Source organism: Moschus berezovskii, chromosome 6 (assembly GCF_049115385.1).
Source record: "Moschus berezovskii isolate FMDL1 chromosome 6, NW_MosBer_1.0, whole genome shotgun sequence".
Lineage (NCBI taxonomy): Eukaryota > Metazoa > Chordata > Mammalia > Artiodactyla > Moschidae > Moschus > Moschus berezovskii.
In genome coordinates, this window is record NC_142465.1 from 31,813,627 (window position 1) to 31,833,561 (window position 19,935).

General features: G+C 50.9%; 1 protein-coding gene across 1 annotated transcript; it reads left to right on the forward strand.

Moving 5' to 3' along the window:
* Positions 1–12,487: 12,487 nt before the first annotated feature.
* Positions 12,488–19,408, forward strand: LOC129536574 (keratin, type II microfibrillar, component 7C). The gene is made up of 9 exons (XM_055395579.2): positions 12,488–12,909; positions 14,488–14,696; positions 15,823–15,883; positions 16,005–16,100; positions 16,681–16,845; positions 17,113–17,238; positions 17,491–17,711; positions 18,408–18,439; positions 18,925–19,408. Exons 1-9 carry the CDS (start codon positions 12,526–12,528, stop codon positions 19,110–19,112), a joined length of 1,482 nt encoding a protein of 493 aa, XP_055251554.1. The 5' UTR covers positions 12,488–12,525; the 3' UTR covers positions 19,113–19,408.
* The last annotated feature ends 527 nt before the right edge of the window (positions 19,409–19,935 follow it).

The window sequence follows — 19,935 nt, forward strand, 5'->3', positions numbered from 1 at the left end:
TCCTGCATTGCAGGTGGATTCTTAACCAGCTGAGCCACCAGGGAAGCCCGGCATGGATGAAGATGCTGGCATCTCTTCTTACGTGCTGCTGGCTGGCCAGCCACTAATCCCTTCCATTGGCACAAGGAAGACACCTGCGGGGTCATGCAGGTCATTCAGTGCACAACAACATCCCATCTTATAGTAGAGTTACTGAAGCTAGTAGTGGCCTCTCAATTCAGAAATCATGTCTTATCCACTTTTTTAGCCCCCACGGCAACCAGAACATACTAGCTCCTCAAGAAGTATTGCTTGAATAGCCCAGACACAAGAGGAAGGGCCAATGTGTGGAGAACTCCTCCGTCTAGTCCACAGACACTGGCTGGCCCTCCACTGTGTGCCAAGCCTGGGAGCCAGCCTGGAGGAGGTGCCTTCATTCTTGGGGGTGAGTGCTGATGTCCCACCAGAGCAGGACCCTGGTCTAGATGCCAACCAGATTTCTCAACAGAGTGGATTCAGGATGTGAGAGAAAGGGAAGGGTCAAGGATGTCTCCACATTTTCAGGTGGGGTAAACCTGTCCCTGGGCTGTCCCAGTGGCTCAGCAGGAAAGAATCCGCCTACAGTCCAGGAGACAGGGATTTGATTCCTCAGGCAGGAAGATCCTCTGGAGGAGGGCATGGCATCCCACTCCTATATTCTTGCCTGGAGAATCCCAAGGACAGAGGAAACTGGCGGGCGACGGTCTGTGGGTTCACAAAGAGTCAGACACGACCGAGGTGACTGAGCTCATGTGCATGCAAAGCCGGCTCCACAACAAAGAAAAGCAGTGAAGCAGTGAGGAAAATGCCAAGATCAGTGCCCCAAACGCTCATCCTGGCTCTGCTGACTCTATAGCCTGGCACAAGTCACCCACCCTATCTAGTCCCCCGTGTTCCCAACAGAGCATGCCAGGGTCAGACTGGATGGCCTTCAACATTTCCTAGGGAAGCAATGGGATCTCAGTTTTGTCAGGAATCCATTAGAGTTCATCATTCCACAGGGCCCGGCTGAGCATACTGGACAGATGATAGATAAATAGGTGATGAACACTTAGATGAGAGACAGACAGACAGACAGATGCTGAGCCCTCCTCTCCAGCCAGTAGGCCTGTTTCTCGCTGCGTCCCATCCCTTCCCTGTGTGCCTGAGCTGCTTCTGGTCCCAAGCGTTGCTTGAGAGAAACAAGAGCAAACCTACTTTGTTGTCTTTGGAACTGAAATCATGTGACCTGCCCTCAAACCCTTGTGAAGCTAATCTTTTAAAATCTAAATTTCACCTGAAATGATCACAATATTGTTTGTTAATCGGCTGTACCTCAATACAAAATAAAAAGTGTTTTTTTGAAAAACAGCTGATCTCATGCACAAAATAAATAATAAAAACATGAAAAAATCTGAGTTAAAATCTCTGTCTTTAGCAACATTGATTTGTTTGAATGCCTAGCTCTGTCTCTTTTCATTAACATTATTCATGACAATATTGTCAGAATTTCATTTTCTATTCCTTCTTAGGGCTCTGAGTATGTATACCATACCAATAATTCCTTGAAATTTAATTTTACAATATACTTTTCTAGAACCCTATTAAATGATGAGTGTGTTTTAAAGAAAATGTCCTTCCATTGCTATCATGGACTGGCAAGGGACAAGAACTCTTCCTGCTACTTTGTTCACACACCAACCAGGGCTTCCTGGACCAAGAAAACTAAGCCTTATGGTTTCCTCTACCCTCTGGAGACAGAACTGTTGAGGAGGGACCCCAAAAATCACAGACGCTCTGATCTTAGCATCTGTGTTCATGTACCTGGCAGGTGTCCAACACGTGAAATTCTTCACTCAACAATATTCAAGTCTTACCATCTGTGTTTTTAAAGCATCATCTCCAACATCTGATGAAATGGATGGTTCTATCCAGCTTTGCTTCTTCTCCTCTTTCCTTTTCACTGAAATACATCCTTCCTTAACTCCAAGGAGTTTTTTCATGCTTTATGCACAGCGTGACTTCCTCCCTTTACATTAAAGCTGTTTCTTCCATATAAAGTCAACTGCCCTTAAAGTCCTGAGTTCCATCCCAACAATTGGTGAATTCTCAATTATCTCCTTTTGTTAACATTCTGTCTAGGCTAATTCCCTGTATCTGTTGTGCTTGTTCAGGATTTAAGGAAGATGCATGTCCCGGCAGTCTGAGCAACGGTGGCTTCCTAGGAGGACGTTAGAGGGGGGCAGGCTGCACCTCAGCAGTGGCACCGAGTCACTCCGGGGTGTGCAGGGACTCGGGGCAGAAGCCTTCCCACTGTTCAGGACCAGTGGTGACCCAGGCATGGTGGCATCTCAGAAGTGGCCCATGCTGCCTTCTCTCAGGGGGTCTTATGTGTTTACTCTCAAAGGTAGAGAAGATTAGGCTAGTTCATCAGCATCTCACATGGAGCATCCCTTAGGCGGAGTTTCTCATGGAGCCTGGCTTGCTCCCTGATATATGATACCTTTGGCCCAATTACAAATTCTGACCTAATCTCGTTAATCTTGCAGCCAAAATTACAGGACACAGAGATGAGCATTCTTGCCCCAGAAGGACCTAACGGCAGGGAAGGCAGAACGTCCCGGATTACTGGGTGCATTCCTGTATTCCTTATTGTAAAGAAAGTTAGCGTCCAGGGCTGAAGGGAAATGTGTATAGTCACGCCAAGGTGGCAGGGTTGTGGGAGGTGGGGGGTGAGTGGCAGCAGTGTACTCCAGTGGGGAAGAGTATTTTGTCACTGACGTTGTTTAGAATTGCTCGTGCTTGGTGATAATAAGAACAAAGTGATTTTTAGTGAGTTTTGCTATTGGTTTTTAAATGCCTTACCAAAAAATACACCCCTATGGCCTACACCCAGGGGAGATCAGTCTCACTGTATCTCCACCCCACCCCAAGTCACCAAGTGGCTCAAATACAGTAAGAGTTGGTTCCTTAACCACTTAGCACCATTGAAGGTGTAAACCGGTCAGTAGGATAGCCATCCACACAGGAGTTCAGAGACCCCAGCTCTGATCAGTGTTGTCGTTCTCGCCTGTCTGAGACATGTGGGTGCTAGATGCTGGATTAATCACCAAGGAATACAGTCATTAGACACTCCTGCTGCCCGAAGTGAAATGAGGTGGCCTGACCTCACAGCCTGGAGGGGGCTGGCGTTTCTGATTCCATCTTGGCCTTGGGCTGGGTCAACCTCACATCATCTTAGATAGACTTTAATGTAACAGACTTAGAAATCTTTCCACACATGCAGAAGCTTTGGGTCAACCCTCAAGTATTTAGAGTTTTACTAAATGTAACACTTTCTTCCCTCACAATTCCAGATCAGCAGAAGGTTCATGCCTATGGATTAGATCCCTGTTTCTAAGAGGCTTTCAAGCTAAGTGACACGTGCTGAGATGGGGAGAGGACAGGCAGACGGGCCCAGAATAAAAGCCTGGAACCAGGACAAGAAGGCAGGGCTCGCTAGTGTCCTAGGCAGGTGGAAGGCAGGAGCAGGGTTTCTGAGGTGTGGGGTTATCAGAAGAGCATCCTATCACTGGGGAAAACAGAAGGGGACCTGGGGGAACAGCTTTGAGTCTCCTGTATCTGATGCCAGAGGGAGAAACAGGCTGTTCTGGTTTCTGGGGCAAAAGAACTGCTAAAAACCTATGATTCAGATATACAAAAAACTAAGTTATCCATTATGGTTTTGCATGAGGAATGGAGATCCAGGGGATTTTTCCTGAGACCCCAGAATGGCAGCCAAGTCCCAAAGCTCAGCACCAAAGGATGTTAGTCCCCAAGGTCTAAGAGAGCTACATATTGGACCTGGCCATTACTCCTCATGGTCACAGGCCCCAGAGATGTTCTGGGAGGAAGCTGAGGTGGAAGGGCCACAGTCTCGCCAGTGCCCAGCAGCATGGAAGGCAAAGCGTGGCCAAATGTTTTCAGGTAGCAGCAGTACTGGGGTACCACACAGGAATCAGCCCTCAAACGAGCGTGTGGGACCACTGCTCAACTGCAGGCCACCACGGAGCCTGCACCCCACCAGCGGCCACCTGGGCAGAGGCCTGCTCAACGGTGCTTCCCCTTGGTGCCACACTCATTGAAAACCTCCTCAAAGAAGGAGGTGGGGGTGTGTTAAGAGGGGCCTGACCCACCCATCCAAGCCCTTATAGCTGTGAGCAGACTGGCTGGGCCCTGGGCAGGTGGTTTAAAAGTGGGGTGAGAGAATAGGTTTGAGCAGAGCTTAAAACTGAAATCTTAAAATGAATTTAAAATGTCTTAAATTCTGAAATGAGATGATTCTAATCATGAAGAGTGGCTGCATTCTATGGAATCCAGCCAGCATAGTAAATCACCCTAAAACATAGCAGCTTTTAAAAAAACTTTTTATTTTCTATTGAGGTATAGCCAGTTAACAAGCAATGTTGTGATAGTTTCAGTTGAACAGGAAAGGGATTCAGCCACACTTATATTAATACCTATATCCATTCTCCCCAAAACTCCCCTCCCATCTAGGCTGCCACTTAATGTTGAGCAAAGTTCACATGCTACATAGTAGGTCCCTGTTGGTTATCCATTTTAAATATAGCAGTGTGTACATGTCCATCCCGAACTCCCTACCTATTCCTTCCTCCATTCTTCCCACTCCCAGCAGCCATAATCTTGTACACAAAGTTTGTACGTCTGACACACAGCAGTTTTAAAAGCCATCTGTTTTACTTATGAATCTGTGGTCCGGGCAGTAATCAGCAGGGTCAGCTCACGTTCTGTCTCGAGGAGCTCCCGAATTCTCAGGCAGCACCCACGGATGATCTGTGCCCAAAGTGGCAGCCATCCTTGCCCTCTGCTGCTCAGACCACACAGGAGGAAGAGTGCCCAGGCTCAGCCCCCTCACTGCTTCTGGAGGAACACTGGTGGCCAGGATAGCAGCCCATGGGGGTCAAGGGCAACTGAGAAGTCCTGAAGAAGAAGAGGTTCGGTGTCTGTGTTGGGGTGAGGGAAAGTTGATGGGGACATGACAGGCAGCTATGCCCACAGATCCTGTCAGGCTTCTAGGGGACAGGACTGATGCTTTGGTTCCCAAAGAGGTGAGGATACCCAGGAGGCTGCAGTGACAGGGGACCCGGTTTCGGGTTCCACTTAGGGGTTGCTTCCAGGTTGCTCATCACGAGACAGGGAGGCAGCTAGCTGCCTGGAGGGTGTGGTGGGACTCAGTGTCCTCCAGAGTTCCCCAACTCCAACAGCTCAGGAGGCTTGCCAGAGGAGAAATTTCAGGAGCCAAACAGAAAAAAAAAAAAAAAAAATTGGCCCAGAAACACTTATAACTAGCCCTTTCCCTATCTAGTTCTAGGCTCTTATCCAGCTGCATCATACTAGCCTGATGTGCAATCCATTTCACAGATCAAAACTCTGAGCTCTGTGCTTCAGACCATCCGACAGAGATGCATGCGTCTCTGGAACCTGAGGTGCCTTAGAGAAGATGCTCCTGGACTGCCGGCATTGCCATGCTTCCCCACTAGAGGGCATCCTAGTCTGGCCACCAAAGACACCCAATGCCATGATTGGGGAAAAGCCATTTTCCTCCATGAAGCCTTCAAAGGTTGACGGACACAAAGTACATCTTCCCTGACTCTTCCCAGCCTGGATTTTTTCACTCTCCCAGAAGCTTCCCTCTGAGTTCTCAGTACCTCATGGGGTAACCTCCTTAGACAACCCACAGTCATCACCCCAACATGTTAACTTTCTAACAGATCTTGTGTACCAGGCCTCCTTCCTCTGGTCCTTCCTATGCCTTGTCAATTTCAGCTCCTTAAAACTCTGCTTCCAAGACACATCTACCTAGGCACCAAAGGCTCAGAAGAAGATGTCTGAAGGCGCCTCAGCCCAGCTCAGGTTGGCCCCAAGGAAGCTCTCTTTCTCATCTCCTAGGTCTTTCCCACTTCCTTTGTTTCATTTCTGGTTTCTCTGTTAGACCTCTTGGCCAGAGTTGAGTCCATCACACTTGCCAGTTCTTGGCACAGTGTCTTCACCAGCCCATAGAAAGCTCTTCCCTCTTTCACTCATCTGTTCCCCGTCATTTCTTATCCCTCCCCTCACTGTCCTCACCAAAGGCACCCACTGTAATCCATGTGATGATGTCTCCAAATTGTATAAAGTATTATAGCCTTATTAGTGTAAAGTAGGGCTTTCCTGGTGGCTCAGATGATAAAGAATCTGCCTGTGTTGCCAGAGATTTGGGTTTGCTCCTTGAGTTGGGAAGATCCCCTGGAGAAGGGAATGGCTACCCTCTCCAGTATTCTTGCCTGGAGAATCCCATGGACAGAGGAGCCTGGTGGGCTACAATCCATGGGGTCGCAAAGAACTGGACACGACTGGGCAACTAAGCTTACACACACACAGTGTGAAGTAAGTAGCAGTGCTTTTGGACAGTGTATATTTTATTTACATAAATGGTATGGTTTTGACACTGTATAACTCAACACTGTATTGTCTGTAAGTACATCAGTTCTGTTGCTTCTAACTTCCATAATACACCTTTATCACCTTTTATGTCATCTAGGCTGACTCCCACTTCCTTCTGCTACAAACAACGCCACCATGAATTGTCTGGTGCTGGCAGAGGGACTGGTCTCAGATGTGGGGTTGGATTTCCCTCAGAAGTGGGGTTGCTGGGTCCTAGGCTTTACACATGCCTAAGTACATGCACTGGAGAAGGAAATGGCAACCCACTCCAGTGCTCTTGCCTGGAGAATCCCAGGGACGACGGAGCCTGGTGGCTGCCATCTATGGAGTCACACAGAGTCGGACACGACTGACGCGACTCAGCAGCAGCAGCAGCAGCAGCAAATACATGCACAATGCTGCCCTGCTTTCCAGAATGCCTGCACCAGCTCTTATTCCACCCCCAGTGCCCTAGGGTCCCCATTCTCCCAACTCTGCACGCATTGTTGTAGTACCTGCTTTTTAACACTTGCCACTCTGATGGTAGAAGGATATCTCATGGTTCTAGTCTCATCCTCTAAGGACTGGCAGGAGCATCCTCAAAGCCATTTGGTCTTTCCCTTTGGGGGGCTGTCTGTGCAGACTCTGGCTAGCTCTCCACTGGATTTCCTGTCCTTCACTTGTTGTTCTGTTCAGTTCAGTTCAGTAGGGCTCCTTAAATATTAAGCTTTTTCCAGGCTCTCAACTTTTTCTCTATAGTCTTTCATTGAAATGGAATTCTTAATTTTGATGTGATTATGTCAATCTATTTTTTCCTGTTGTTTTGATTTTTTCCTTTTTTTGTGTGATTTTGACTTTTAAAGTTAGCTTAAGAAGTCTTTTCCCACCCCTAAGTTACAAGGATTTCCTTTTATATCTTCTGTTTGCTTTATACTTGCAGGTTTCCTGTCCAGACCTTGCATTCATTGAGGTCTCCCAGGGCATATGCTACAAACTGGACACCAGCTCGATGCTTTCTATGCAGTGGGTCTATTTTTACTTATCTCACCAGCTGAATAAATAACTCTTGTGGCCACCATCATCAAATACCACATTTATCTTACATTAAAGGGCCTGTTTTGAGCTCTCTTTTCTGTTCCGATGGTCCATTTACCTGCCCCTACACAGGTACTAGGCTTTTTAATTACTGTGACTCTCTATCCTCAGATATTTTCTTTGCTTTCCTTTTTTCATAACCAACTTCACTGTAAATGGACTTTATTCTTTTGCATAAAAATTAGATTGATTTTATCAAGCCCTTCAAAAGAAATTCAGCTGGAATTATATTGCATTATACTTAAAATTGATTTAGAGAAAATTGATATCTTTAAAATATTAGGTCAGATTATTTCTGAGTATGATATAATTCTACTTAGATTTTCTTGTATTCTTTTATAAGAGTCTAACCTCTTCCATAAAGACTGTATGAATAGTTTATTGTTACATGGCAGCTATTGCACTGTTTTTATCACTCTTAGGAATGGTATCTATTTTTCTATTTATTTTCTCATTGGTGACACTGATATAGAAACACACTTTTAATTTTTGTAAGTTGATCTTGTAACTAGCAGTACTGTTCAGCACATCCTGTCATTTCTAGAGCTTTTTGGTTGATTTTTGTTGAGTTTTCTATGCAGCTGACCCCACTGTCTACAGATAATACCAGTCCTTTCTCTTCTACATTAATCGCATATATTTCTTTTCTTGGCTGGGAACTCCAGTATGTCAAGCAAGCATGGCATTGAGAGCCAGTGTCCTTGTCTTGTTCCCAACCTTCACTGGAATGAGCCCAAAGTTCACCCTTTAGGTATGACACCCTTTGAGATCCACCAGTGCTCGTCAAATATTTCTGTGCTTTTCTGCCCTTTTCTACCATTCTGACTTCCCCAAGCCTTACCCAGCTTTCAAAACCCAGCTCAAGTGTGGTCTTTCCCACAGAGCCTCCCTGATTGCACCAGCCTACAGTGAGCTCCCCTTGTGGCTCAGCAGGTTAAGAATCCGCCTGCAATGTGGGAGACCTGGGTTCAATCCCTGGGTTGGGAAGATCCCCTGGAGAAGGGAAAGGCTACCCACTCCAGTATTCTGGCCTGGAGAATTCCATGGACTGTATGGTCCATGGGGTTGCAAAGAGTCAGACATGACTGAGCGACTTTCACAGTGAGCTCAGTCCCTTTATCAGATACACTTTATCAGGCAATTGACAATCAATCATAATCAATCGCAAACTGCCTTGAAAAAAGGACTATATCTACTATCCATTTAACGTATGCTCATTTCCAAACCTACCTGATTAAACAGGTACGTTCTTCTTTTGGAAGACAGGGAAGTATGGAAAATGTCTCCTCATCTCTTACAGGACATAGTACTCGCTGAATAAACAGTTGTAGAGTATGTGACAGTGCCACGATTTATCAGCTCCAGCCGCTAGGCCTCAGTGTATTGCAAGTTCAAGGCCAGAAGGCAAATCTGGAAGTGGCAAGATTGGAGAACAAAGCAGCAAAGGGGAGGGGAGACAGTTCCCTCCTGATCACAGGCAATGCAGGCTTAGCCTCAGGGGCTTTCACGGAGACCATCTCGCTTCATCCTCAGGGAGGCCTAGGAGGCCAGTGTTCCAATCCTCACTTTGCAGACGAAGAAACAAGGCACACAGAGATGGACTTACTTGTCACACAGCTAGTCAGAGGCAGAGATGGGATTTGCATCCACATCTCCTGACTCTCACATCCTCGGCTTCACCGCAACAGCCTCATCACTTCCAGACAGGTAGCACACAGGCACAGCCCGAGCCAGGATGGTCCTAAGCACCTAGTGATTTTACCTAAAGTAAAAAGAATTAAAGGACTTGTAGATATAAAGGCGAGAAGAAATGACCAAAGTCAGGGCATCCATGGGTCAAATGCCAGGCAGACAGGCAGGTGACCACCAGAAAACCTCACAGGTATGAATAAGGCTGGGTGATGCTGGCCATCCCAGGTGGTAGGCAGGAATCAGAGCTACAGGGCAAGCTGCAATTCCAGACAGCAGAGGCAGATCAGTCCCCAGGCGGACCCAGGCCAGCTGTGTGAAGGGGAGACACAGGGCACAGGCCTTGGAGACCAAACCAGCCTGGGGCTCGGCCAGAACCTTTATAGCCCAGGGTGAGGGCGGGGCCCAGTCCAGCCTGGGCCCAGGTGGAAGAAGCCTGGCAGGATGCTGCTGTCCCTTTGTCAGCTTCCTCTCTAAGGGGATCACCAGGTCTCAGTTCTCTTTGTTCTGGACCACTTACACATAAGTGCTTTAATTAAAGCTTGCTGAGGTGGCCTTGATTGCCTCATAAAGCTGCCTGGCTATTTTCTGCTCACACAAGGATGCCACCTCACAGCCGATGCTCACTGACCCTTTGCAAGGTCCTGCTGGCCCCTGTTAGTATACAGTGTAAGGGAGAGCACCTCCTGCCTCCAGGCACACTCCTCATCCTCCCAACATTCCAGCAAGGTCTGGATTGCGCTCATATTTTACAGATAAGGAATCTGGGGAAGCATAACTTATCACAGGTCACAAAGCTAGTAAGTGGCAGAGCTGAGCTTCCAACCGTGCTTTTCATCTCCAGAGTCTACGCTCCCATCAGGACCAGGACCTGGGTACACTCATGGCTCCCCCAACCCAAGGAGATGGGTGTGTCTACACAGAGACCCTCAATGAAGAGTCCAGTTTGGATACCGAGCCCACAGGATCCAGGTAGATGAGCAGGATCAGAGGACAGAGGCAATTAGGAGTGCGGCGACAGATGGAGGATCCACCGTCTTGCATCCCTCAGCATTTGACCAAGAATTAATCTCACCATAGTGCAGTGAGAACCTTCCAGAAGCTCACCAGTTCCATCTGAGACAAGAGGAGAGAAATATCTGGTTCTCTCTTGGCAGATGTTTGAGCCAGCAAGGGCTGAGCAAGAAAGTACCAATCAGCATGCCTCCCACAGAATCACCCCCAAAGTCCCACTGGCCATTCAGCTGGACTCAGTCACTCCCAAACTCCCAGGCTGCCTCCTGTGTGTCTCTCACAGCTGATGCCCCTATCCCACAGAGCCCACCCCAGGCACAGGAGGCCGTGGAAATCTGTGCCTAAGGCTCAAGAGGAGGGGCTGGGAAGGTCTGTTTTCAGCTCCATGTGTATGTCGCCCAGTTCCCTGCCAGATCTCCACAGCCCGCCCATTCCCTGCCCTCCCAGAAAAGATGGCCCCTCCCTCACCCTGGGACATAACTGACCCCTCACCTGAGAGGTGGTAGGGAGGGCAAAAGGTGAGGCTCTGGGAGGATGCTTGGAAGGCTATTTTTAGCCCAGACTGGGTCAGCATTTGGTGGCAGTGGGTCAGGAAACAGGTTCATCAGAGGAGTCATCCTCAAGTACAAAGGTGGTCAAGGGACATACGCTTGGAAGGGTTTATAGGCTCAAATTCTCAGATTAGGGAAACCTCCTGGCTCAGTCCCATAGTCCACCCATCAGAGTCATCAGTGGTCCAGGTTCAAAAGGAGAGGGGCATAATAAGGGAATTTGGCTTTCAGGACAGCCACACGAACCCCCACCGCTGCTCACCCAAAGCTCCCCTGAGGAAGGAAGTGACACCTTTTCAGGGCTCTGGTGACCTCCGCTACCTCCAACTCCTTTCACTCTTCCGAGTGGGCACATACACACCTACAGTCATCACTCAGCTTCCCTGCTAGGAAACCGAAAGACTTCCACCCCACCAACATCTGACCCCAACTCAACCTGGGCATTAGGGGCTTCCTCCTACCTGTGACCTCTGCGCCAGCCCTCTCCTACCTCCAAATACCTCCAGTCTCTGCTGGATTCCCAGGACCTAGCGAGGTGCATGGTTGGCACGGGATAAGAATGTACTAAATGAATGAAAGAATTAGTGATGGCACAGTTTCCAAATCAAAACTGAATTCCTCCCTTGTCTCCCACCAACCCTAGCCTTACCCCGCCCTGGGCCTCCTTAAACACACCTCCGAGGATGCTCCCTGGATGAATCCTGCAGCTCTGGGGTGTTCACTCTCCCTCCTGCCCCCGGCCCACCAGTGTGTGCTTAGTTGCTTCAGTCGTGTTCGACCCTTTGTGACCCTTTGGACCTTATGGACCCGCCAAGTTCCTCTATCCATGGGGATTCTCCAGGCAAGAATACTGGAGCGGGCTGTCATTCCCTTCTCCAAGGGACCTTCCTGACCCAGGAGTCAAACCTGCATCTCTGAAGTCTCCTGCATTGGCAGGCAGGTTCTTTACCACCAGCGCCACCTGGGAAGCCCACCAGTAGTGGTGCCTAGAGCTCTGAAGAACAACCCTGGTTCTCTCCTGAACTCTCTGACTCAGAAAGGCTCTGACTAGAAGGCTCCTGCCTTCCTAGGAATATCCAAAGTGCAGGGGCCATGCTCTCTCCCCCAACCCCCATCACTGAATAGGCTCTGGGTAGGAATAGCTTAAGAGAAGCTCATTTTGACAGTGAAGAATGGGACATACTTTAAGAGATAAAGGCAAAGAAGCCCAGAACAAGAGGTTGTTTGGGACAAGCCAACCCCACCTCTATGGGACAGGCCAACCACTCTACCCCAAGGCCAGGTCATAGGTCCAGGGCCCATAGTCCAGCTCTGTGCCTCCCAGAAAAGGATTTGGGGAGCAGAACTCTACCCCAGGTCACTGCAACTATTGCCTGCACTCAGAGTACGGAGTCCAACTAGATACTTCTAGGAGGTCTCCACTTCTAGTAGCAATGGGAGAGGGAGAGGCCATGAGGAAGCTTGTAAACGGCTTTGAAGATGAAACAGGCCTGAGGCCGAGATTGTTGACACAGCTCTACTGAATAGGCAAGCAGTTGGCTCTTAAGAGGCCGGGGTGATGCCAAGCCAATAAAATGCAGCTATTGTCTCTTTGCTGCCCCTTTTACTGCCAGCTGCCCTGGTGCATAAAAGGGCCTGCCACAGCTCAGGGAGCACAAGCCTTTGGCTCCGTCCTCTGCCAGCTTCTCCACTGTTCAGACACCTCCCTGTCTCCAACATGACCTGTGGCTTCAGCACTGTGGGCTCTGGATTCGGCGGTCGCGCCTTCAGCTGTGCCTCTGCCTGTGGACCTCGGCCCGGCCGCTGCTGCATCACGGCCGCCCCCTACCGCGGCATCTCCTGCTACCGCGGCCTCACCGGGGGCTTCGGCAGCCGCAGCGTCTGCGGGGGCTTCCGTGCTGGCTCCTTCAGCCGCAGCTTTGGGTACCGCTCCGGTGGCGTGTGTGGACCCAGCCCTCCCTGCATCACCACTGTGTCAGTCAACGAGAGCCTCCTCACTCCCCTCAACCTGGAGATTGACCCCAATGCACAGTGCGTGAAGCAGGAGGAGAAGGAGCAGATCAAGTGTCTCAACAACAGGTTCGCAGCCTTCATCGACAAGGTGAGTCTCCTTGATCATGCCTTTCCTGAATCCCACACTTGCTCAGGACCCCAGCTGGGCACTAAGGAAGGAGTCAGAAACAAGCCCACAGAAGCCCTCAGTCCATAAGGAGAGGAAGTAATACCTCTTGGACACAGACAGAAAGACAAGAATAGGCTCAGAAGCTGCCTAGTCTAATGGCGGAGACAAACTGAAAACACAAAAACAGAACTAAGGGCAGAAACTCTAGGGCTGAGAGATAACATCTTGTGAGCAAAGGGCTGCTGTGTGGGTGTTCAATGCATTTGAGGACCAGCAGCTGCTTACTTGGCAAGGAGGTGCTCCCCATGTCCAAGCAGGGCTGGTGAGTGTGATACTGGAAGACTGCCCAGAAGGAATCTCCTGGTTCACACAGAGCCCTTTATTAAACAGTGGTTACTTGGCCACGGAGCAGGGGCCAGAGTGGTTTATCTATGCCTCTGTGCCTGGGGATCCAGGGGTGAGCGACAGACTTGGTTCCCACTCTCCTTGGCCTTGTGGAGAGGAAGGTAGTATGTGGTCTGGTTGAAACCATCTGCAGATGTAAGTGTCCAGCTCAAGTCTTCTCCACTGAATCCAGGCAACTGCCATGAGGCAGTGGTTCAAGAGGCCAGGGGAGAAGGCTTCATTGAAAAAGTTCTGGGGCCAGGGAAGGTTATCCAGAGCCAAACTTATGAGAATTCATGCTACAGAGATACCCACCAGGAAGGGCCAAAAGGATCTGAGCTCTTAACAGCATGAGAGACCAAGAGTAGCACAAGAAAGGACTTACCAGGGATGTGGCAAAGTTATTACACAAAAGGATCTGAATGGGGTGGTGGGCCAACCACACGGAAGAAGAATGGATGTGAAATTTTCCTTGGCACAATTGTCGGCAATTACTGTAGTAAGAGAAGCCTGCTCCCCCCACACCACCCCCCACCCCGCAGGGCAGAAGATCAAAGTTTGAATTCTTTGCCACTATGAGATCTCAGGCAGTTAGGGAACCTCTCAATTCTATAAACCTTCCTCATCTGTAAAACAAGGGGGTTGGCACACACCACATCCCCACTAATAGTCCAGGTGACTATTATTCTCATTGCATTTTTGTCGTAGGATTTTGATTATTGATGCATACTTTATTTGTTAACTTTTACAGTCGGTCTTTCTAAAAAGTTGACCTGTTTATTTGCACACTGACAGTCACACCTATCTTGGAATAGTAGACATTCTGCATTCAGGTGCTTTTCTGCACCAGGGCTCATTAAACTCTTAGCAAGGCAGGCACTCAGGACACGAGTTAAGTGCTGGGCCCAAGGACACATTATTAACAAGAGCAGCAGGGTCTGGACTCTGCATGGCTTTAGTGCTTTCCATGACAGTAGGTACACTGCCTTAGAAGAGACTGACATTAGCTCCAAGGAAGGACTTCCAGGAGAGCCACTGAAGCCCGAACATGGTTTTAAGAGAGGGGACATAATGCTTCTGAGAACTCTGGGTCAGAGAGTTAGGGATCCTGGGTCTTGGTGCTGGGACCCGTCCTACAAGAAGAGGTTCTCAGGCTCTGCCTTTGGGCGGCAGGTGCGCTTCCTGGAGCAGCAGAACAAGCTGCTGGAGACCAAGCTGCAGTTCTACCAGAACCGCCAGTGCTGCGAGAGCAACCTCGAGCCCCTGTTCGAGGGCTACATCGAGACACTGAGGCGGGAGGCTGAGTGCGTGGAGGCCGACAGTGGAAGGCTGTCCTCGGAGCTCAACCACGTGCAGGAAGTGCTGGAGGGCTACAAGAAGAAGTGAGTGTGGGGAGGCGCCGGCTCTGGGAAGGGCTTGAAGGTGGCTCCCAGCACAGGGGAGAGTCCGGACCTGTGTCTGGGTCTCTGCCTGAGGAGCAGGAAGAGCCTGTGCCCTCTCCCCCTCCTCGTGGCACATGGGTTCCATGGGTGGGTCCTGGCCCCCTGGGGACGGAGCTCAGCCTGACTTCCTACCAGCAGATCAGGGAAATGATGTTCTCTCCCTTTCTTCTACCCATAGATCCTTCTCTTAGGACCCCAGAAAAACTAACACTGCTGATCCTTTTGAGTCTAGCTTTCAAAGTCCTGGACCTTCTTTTGAAGTTCACCTCTTCACTCAGCTAACACTTTTTGAGCACCTACCAGGCACCAGGCAGATCTGGACAGGGTGATAGCAATCCAGGGGTGAATGATAGACCCAGCTCGTGCTTTTGTGGGACTTACAGTCCCCTGGCAGGCAGAGATGGCAGAGTCACAGACAGAGACCTCCGATGACAAAGAGCAACACAGAATACGAAGGCGCACACTGGATCCTCTAAAGGAATCTAGTTTCCAGAGCTGGCCACCTTCCTTCAGTTACACCCTCAGCCATGCACTGCCAGGCCACCGTGCTCCCTGCCTCTGGCTCTGAGCAGGCCTGCCCACAGAGCAGGAGGAAGCAGCAGGCTCCACTTCCCTTGGCTGAGCCAGGAGGAGGATGACAGAGGGGAGATCCTACCACCTGTAGCAAAGCCTGGGGCAAGGGTTCGGAGTCAGAGGAAAGGGAAATACAGACCTGGGTGAGAAGATAAGGCACCTCCCAGCCCCAGCCACACACACACACACACACACACGCACACACACATGCACACACACAGCTTCTAGATCCTGCCCCCGGCGCCCCCCTTCATCCCCCACCCCACTAAGGAGCCAGAGGTGATGTGAAAGTAGGGGTTTCAATAGTCCTGTGTACCCCAGGAGGCCTGGACCAACCACCTGGTTCCTCCCTGGTCCCACCCCATTTCTTTTGGAGGTGGGGAAACAAGTTGAGGATGCGGGGAGAGCTAGGAATCAGGCTTGTTTGCTTGCATGCTTCATGGCCAAGTTGAGAGTTGCTCAGAAGGGGCCCTGTTTTCCCCATACCCCTCAGGTATGAAGAAGAAGTTGCTCTTCGGGCCACAGCAGAGAACGAGTTTGTGGCTCTAAAGAAGGTAAGTGCCTAAGCCAAGCCCCTCCCTGAGCCCCTGGCCACGCTGTCCTCTCTGTCCTGCCATGCTGCAGCCAAGCCCGCAGAGCACCCTTGAATCTCACGGCCCCTTGAACCCCACACAGGATGTGGACTGCGCCTACATCCGCAAGTCGGACCTGGAGGCCAACTCGGAGGCCCTGATCCAGGAGATCGATTTCCTGCGGCGGTTGTATGAGGAGGTGAGAGGGTTCTCCGTCCTGGTGGGCATCCCTGAGCCCCGGTCCAGCCCCCTCACTGGCCGGCTGACGCGGGAACACAGGCTGAGATTGAAGGATTAGGCAGAGGAATGGAGAAGCAAAACGGGACACAATTAGTAAGAGGCATGGAATTAGTAAGGGTGATGACCTCTAGGTCAGCTGTGCCTTGGAAAACCAAAGCCCAGGCACACACCTTGACCGCATTTTCTCTAGCTCAAATTTTCTCTGGCAGCCAGAAGCCTGTGGCTGGTCCATGAGAACATGAAATGGGTCCCCACACAGGGGCCTGGACCCCAAGGAAGTGTCCCCAGCATGCTGGCTGCCAGGACAAGATTTACAGGGGTCTGAAAAATCCCCAAAGCAATCATTTGAGAAGTAATTGCATGTTCTTCTAAATGGGATTTCTTATCTGTATGGAAAGCGATGCAATTTCATCAGGGAATTGTCTGCTGCAAACAAGACTTTGGCTCCAGATGGACCAAAGCGATTACAGCCATTGGCGGGTGAGGAAAAGCTCAGATAACTTGCTTATACTTCCTCTTTCCTGACTCCCGATCCACAGGAGATCCGTGTTCTCCAAGCCAACATCTCGGACACCTCAGTCATCGTCAAGATGGACAACAGCCGGGACCTGAACATGGACTGCATTGTCGCCGAGATCAAGGCCCAGTATGATGATGTCGCCAGCCGCAGCCGGGCCGAGGCTGAGAGCTGGTACCGCAGCAAGGTGAGTGGTCCAGGACACCTGCCTCCTAGACACAGCAGTGGTAGGGACTTGAGGTATATATAATTAGAAAAACCTTTTTTTTCCCAGGGATTCTGATCCCTAGCGATGATAACAGAAGGGCAGACAGTTCTCAGGTTACAGTGGCAGGACAGTTGCCATGTATGGTTACACAGGCTGAGCACTGTACAACCTGCAAATCATCCATGTTGTCCTGAGTGGGTGGAATGTCACATGCTGAGCTTCACGAGCCTTTCTGCTTCCCCCCAGTGTGAGGAGATCAAGGCCACGGTGATCCGGCATGGGGAGACCCTGCGCCGCACCAAGGAGGAGATCAACGAGCTGAACCGCGTGATCCAGAGGCTGACGGCTGAGGTCGAGAATGCCAAGTGCCAGGTAGGAAGTTTTTGAGGCCCACCCAGGGTCCCACTGGCAGTGTATGTGCCCAGCTGGATCTCATCATTCACTCTCCAGCCCATTTGGATGACTTGAGTCCTTGATTATGGCCACTCAGACAGTCTTAGGTGATAAAAGGGAGAGGTCTGTTCCTGGGGTGATCTCATCTGGGTGGAGAGACTGGACACATCCAGGAAATGGACACAGAGACCCAGAGGCCATAACCCACCTTATTCTCTCCTGGGTTCTTAGAACTCCAAGCTGGAGGCTGCAGTAACCCAGGCTGAGCAGCAGGGTGAGGTGGCCCTTAATGATGCCCGCTGCAAGCTGGCCGGGCTGGAGGAGGCCCTTCAGAAGGCCAAACAGGACATGGCCTGCCTGCTCAAGGAGTACCAGGAGGTGATGAACTCCAAGCTGGGCCTGGACATCGAGATCGCCACCTACAGGCGCCTGTTGGAGGGAGAGGAGCAGAGGTGAGGATCATCTTGATTGCCCCATGAATTCCACTTGCATAGGTCTGCCCACTTCTAATTTTTCTTCATCCTAGTCTCAGTCCTAAGAACTGGTCCCAAGCTAGACTCTGAGGTGTTTGAAACCCATATCTCAAACGACTAGAACACGGTCAGTAGCACACAGAGAGGAAACGAAGGCCAGTGCCACTGCAGTGTCCAAGGTCCCAGAGAGCCCAGGGCCTTCCTAGATTTAGAATCTAGGTGCCCTACCTCCCAGTTCAGAGCATCCTCAAATTATTCCATCCTCAGCCCTAGTAAGATAAACTCCCTGCCAGCTTTCTTGGCAGTCATCCTGCCCTAGGGTGGAGATGCTGGCCAAACTCTGATCCTGGCCTCATGTGACTCCCCAAAGGAAACTTCCCCTTCCTAAAGCTGAGCCCAGCCAGGTATGCCAGGCATTGTTGCTCTGGCTGTGCACTGCACAAAAGCAGACAACTGATGGGCAAGTGAGGCTGAAATTCAATATATACTCTGTTTGCTAAATAGTGTGCCCTGGCATTGCTGCAACTGCCAGAACATCACTTTATAAAAGTTAACACAAGGGCATAAATATAGGCCAGAAATAGCCCATTTGACCCATCCTGGCACCCAGGGGAAACTTGAGGATCTTATTCTAACCTGTTTTCTCTTTCCCTTTTTCACCTTTTCCCCACTCAGGCTGTGTGAAGGCGTTGGAGCTGTAAATGTCTGTAAGTATTCTGAGCCATGAAAAGGAAACTTCTAGATTGGGCAATAAGAGTGTCCTGGCTATGAGTGTATAGAGATACCAGGAGGAGTGTTTCAAATAACTCCCTCAGTAAATGGGGGTGGGTTAGTCATACAGTAGGAGAGACCGAGGTTAGCTAACAGGAAGAACCTCACAGCATGAATGAGACTGGAAAAAATTCACTGCAGGAAGGGACCTCAGATGTCACACAGTACAACCTTCACCTTGTATAGTGAGGACACTGAGGCCCAGAGCAAGGAAGGGACTTGCCCAAGGTCACAAAGGAGACCCAGGGCCAGAAGCCAGGGCTCCTGACTTGCAGGCTGTTTCAGTCCACATCTTCAGAACAAAAACTGAAGGCCCTATGTGTCCTTCCTGGGAGGGCTTAACAGATAAGAGAAGCCAGAGGAAGGTGGCCAGACGCGGTGGCCACTAGCAGGCCTCCTGACACCGCCCTTGTCCCCGCAGGTGTCAGCAGCTCCCGCGGCGGGGTCGTCTGCGGGGACCTCTGCGTGTCGGGCTCGCGGCCGGTGACGGGCAGCGTCTGCAGCGCCCCCTGCAGCGGGAACCTGGCGGTGAGCACCGGCCTGTGCGCACCCTGCGGCCAGCTCAACACCACCTGCGGAGGGGGTTCCTGCAGCCTGGGGAGGTGCTAGGCGGCCCCCAGGGAGAGCCAGAGAGGCCCCTCGGCCTGCCGGAAGTGCCACCGCGCCCACTGCTGGCTGAGAACAGCAGCGCCTCGGTAGCCGTCCCCTCGTGTTCTGAGAATACACCACGCCCCCCTTGCCATCAGCCTCTGCTAGGCTCGGCTCGTCGCACCGGAAAGGGATGCAGCCTGGGGAGGGACTCCTCCCTTCCGCTGTCATGGCCTCTGGCCTCGCCCGGGAAGAAGAGCCCTCCTTCCCATGTCCCCTAACTCTCTGGCCTCGTGTCTCCCCCGGTTCTCCAATAAACCGAGGGACCCGCTTACTGTGCTGTGATGTCTGGTTTTCTGGGAGTGAGCCCCATGCACCGACTGGTGAGCACCCCAGCCCAGGGAGAAGGCCTGAGGACTGGAGTGCTTCTGGCCTGCCCTCAGCCTGTGCTCCTGCAGGGCCTGTCCCGGATGCTGCCGGCCTCCCCCTGGCCAGGCAGCGCTGACCTTCTTCCTCAGTTACACCTCTGGGTCTGGGGTAGCTGGGACTCATTCCTCCGACCTGTTTTGAAGGGACCCAAAGGAGGGCAGGGGAATCCCCTGGAATGCTGTGTATGTTTGTTTGTGTGTGCGCTTGCCTGCACACTTTTAGCCCCCTTCCCACCCACCGTGCATTCTGGGCACACCTTCATTCTGCTCTCCCACCTCCACCACACAACGCACCACAGCAGTAACTGTCACAAGTGCCAACAGCCACCTCAGGGGGGCCACCCTGTGTCATCCTGGACCCCACCCCACCTCATCCCCACTGCTGTCCATCAAACAAGGGGAGATGAGAGCCTTGA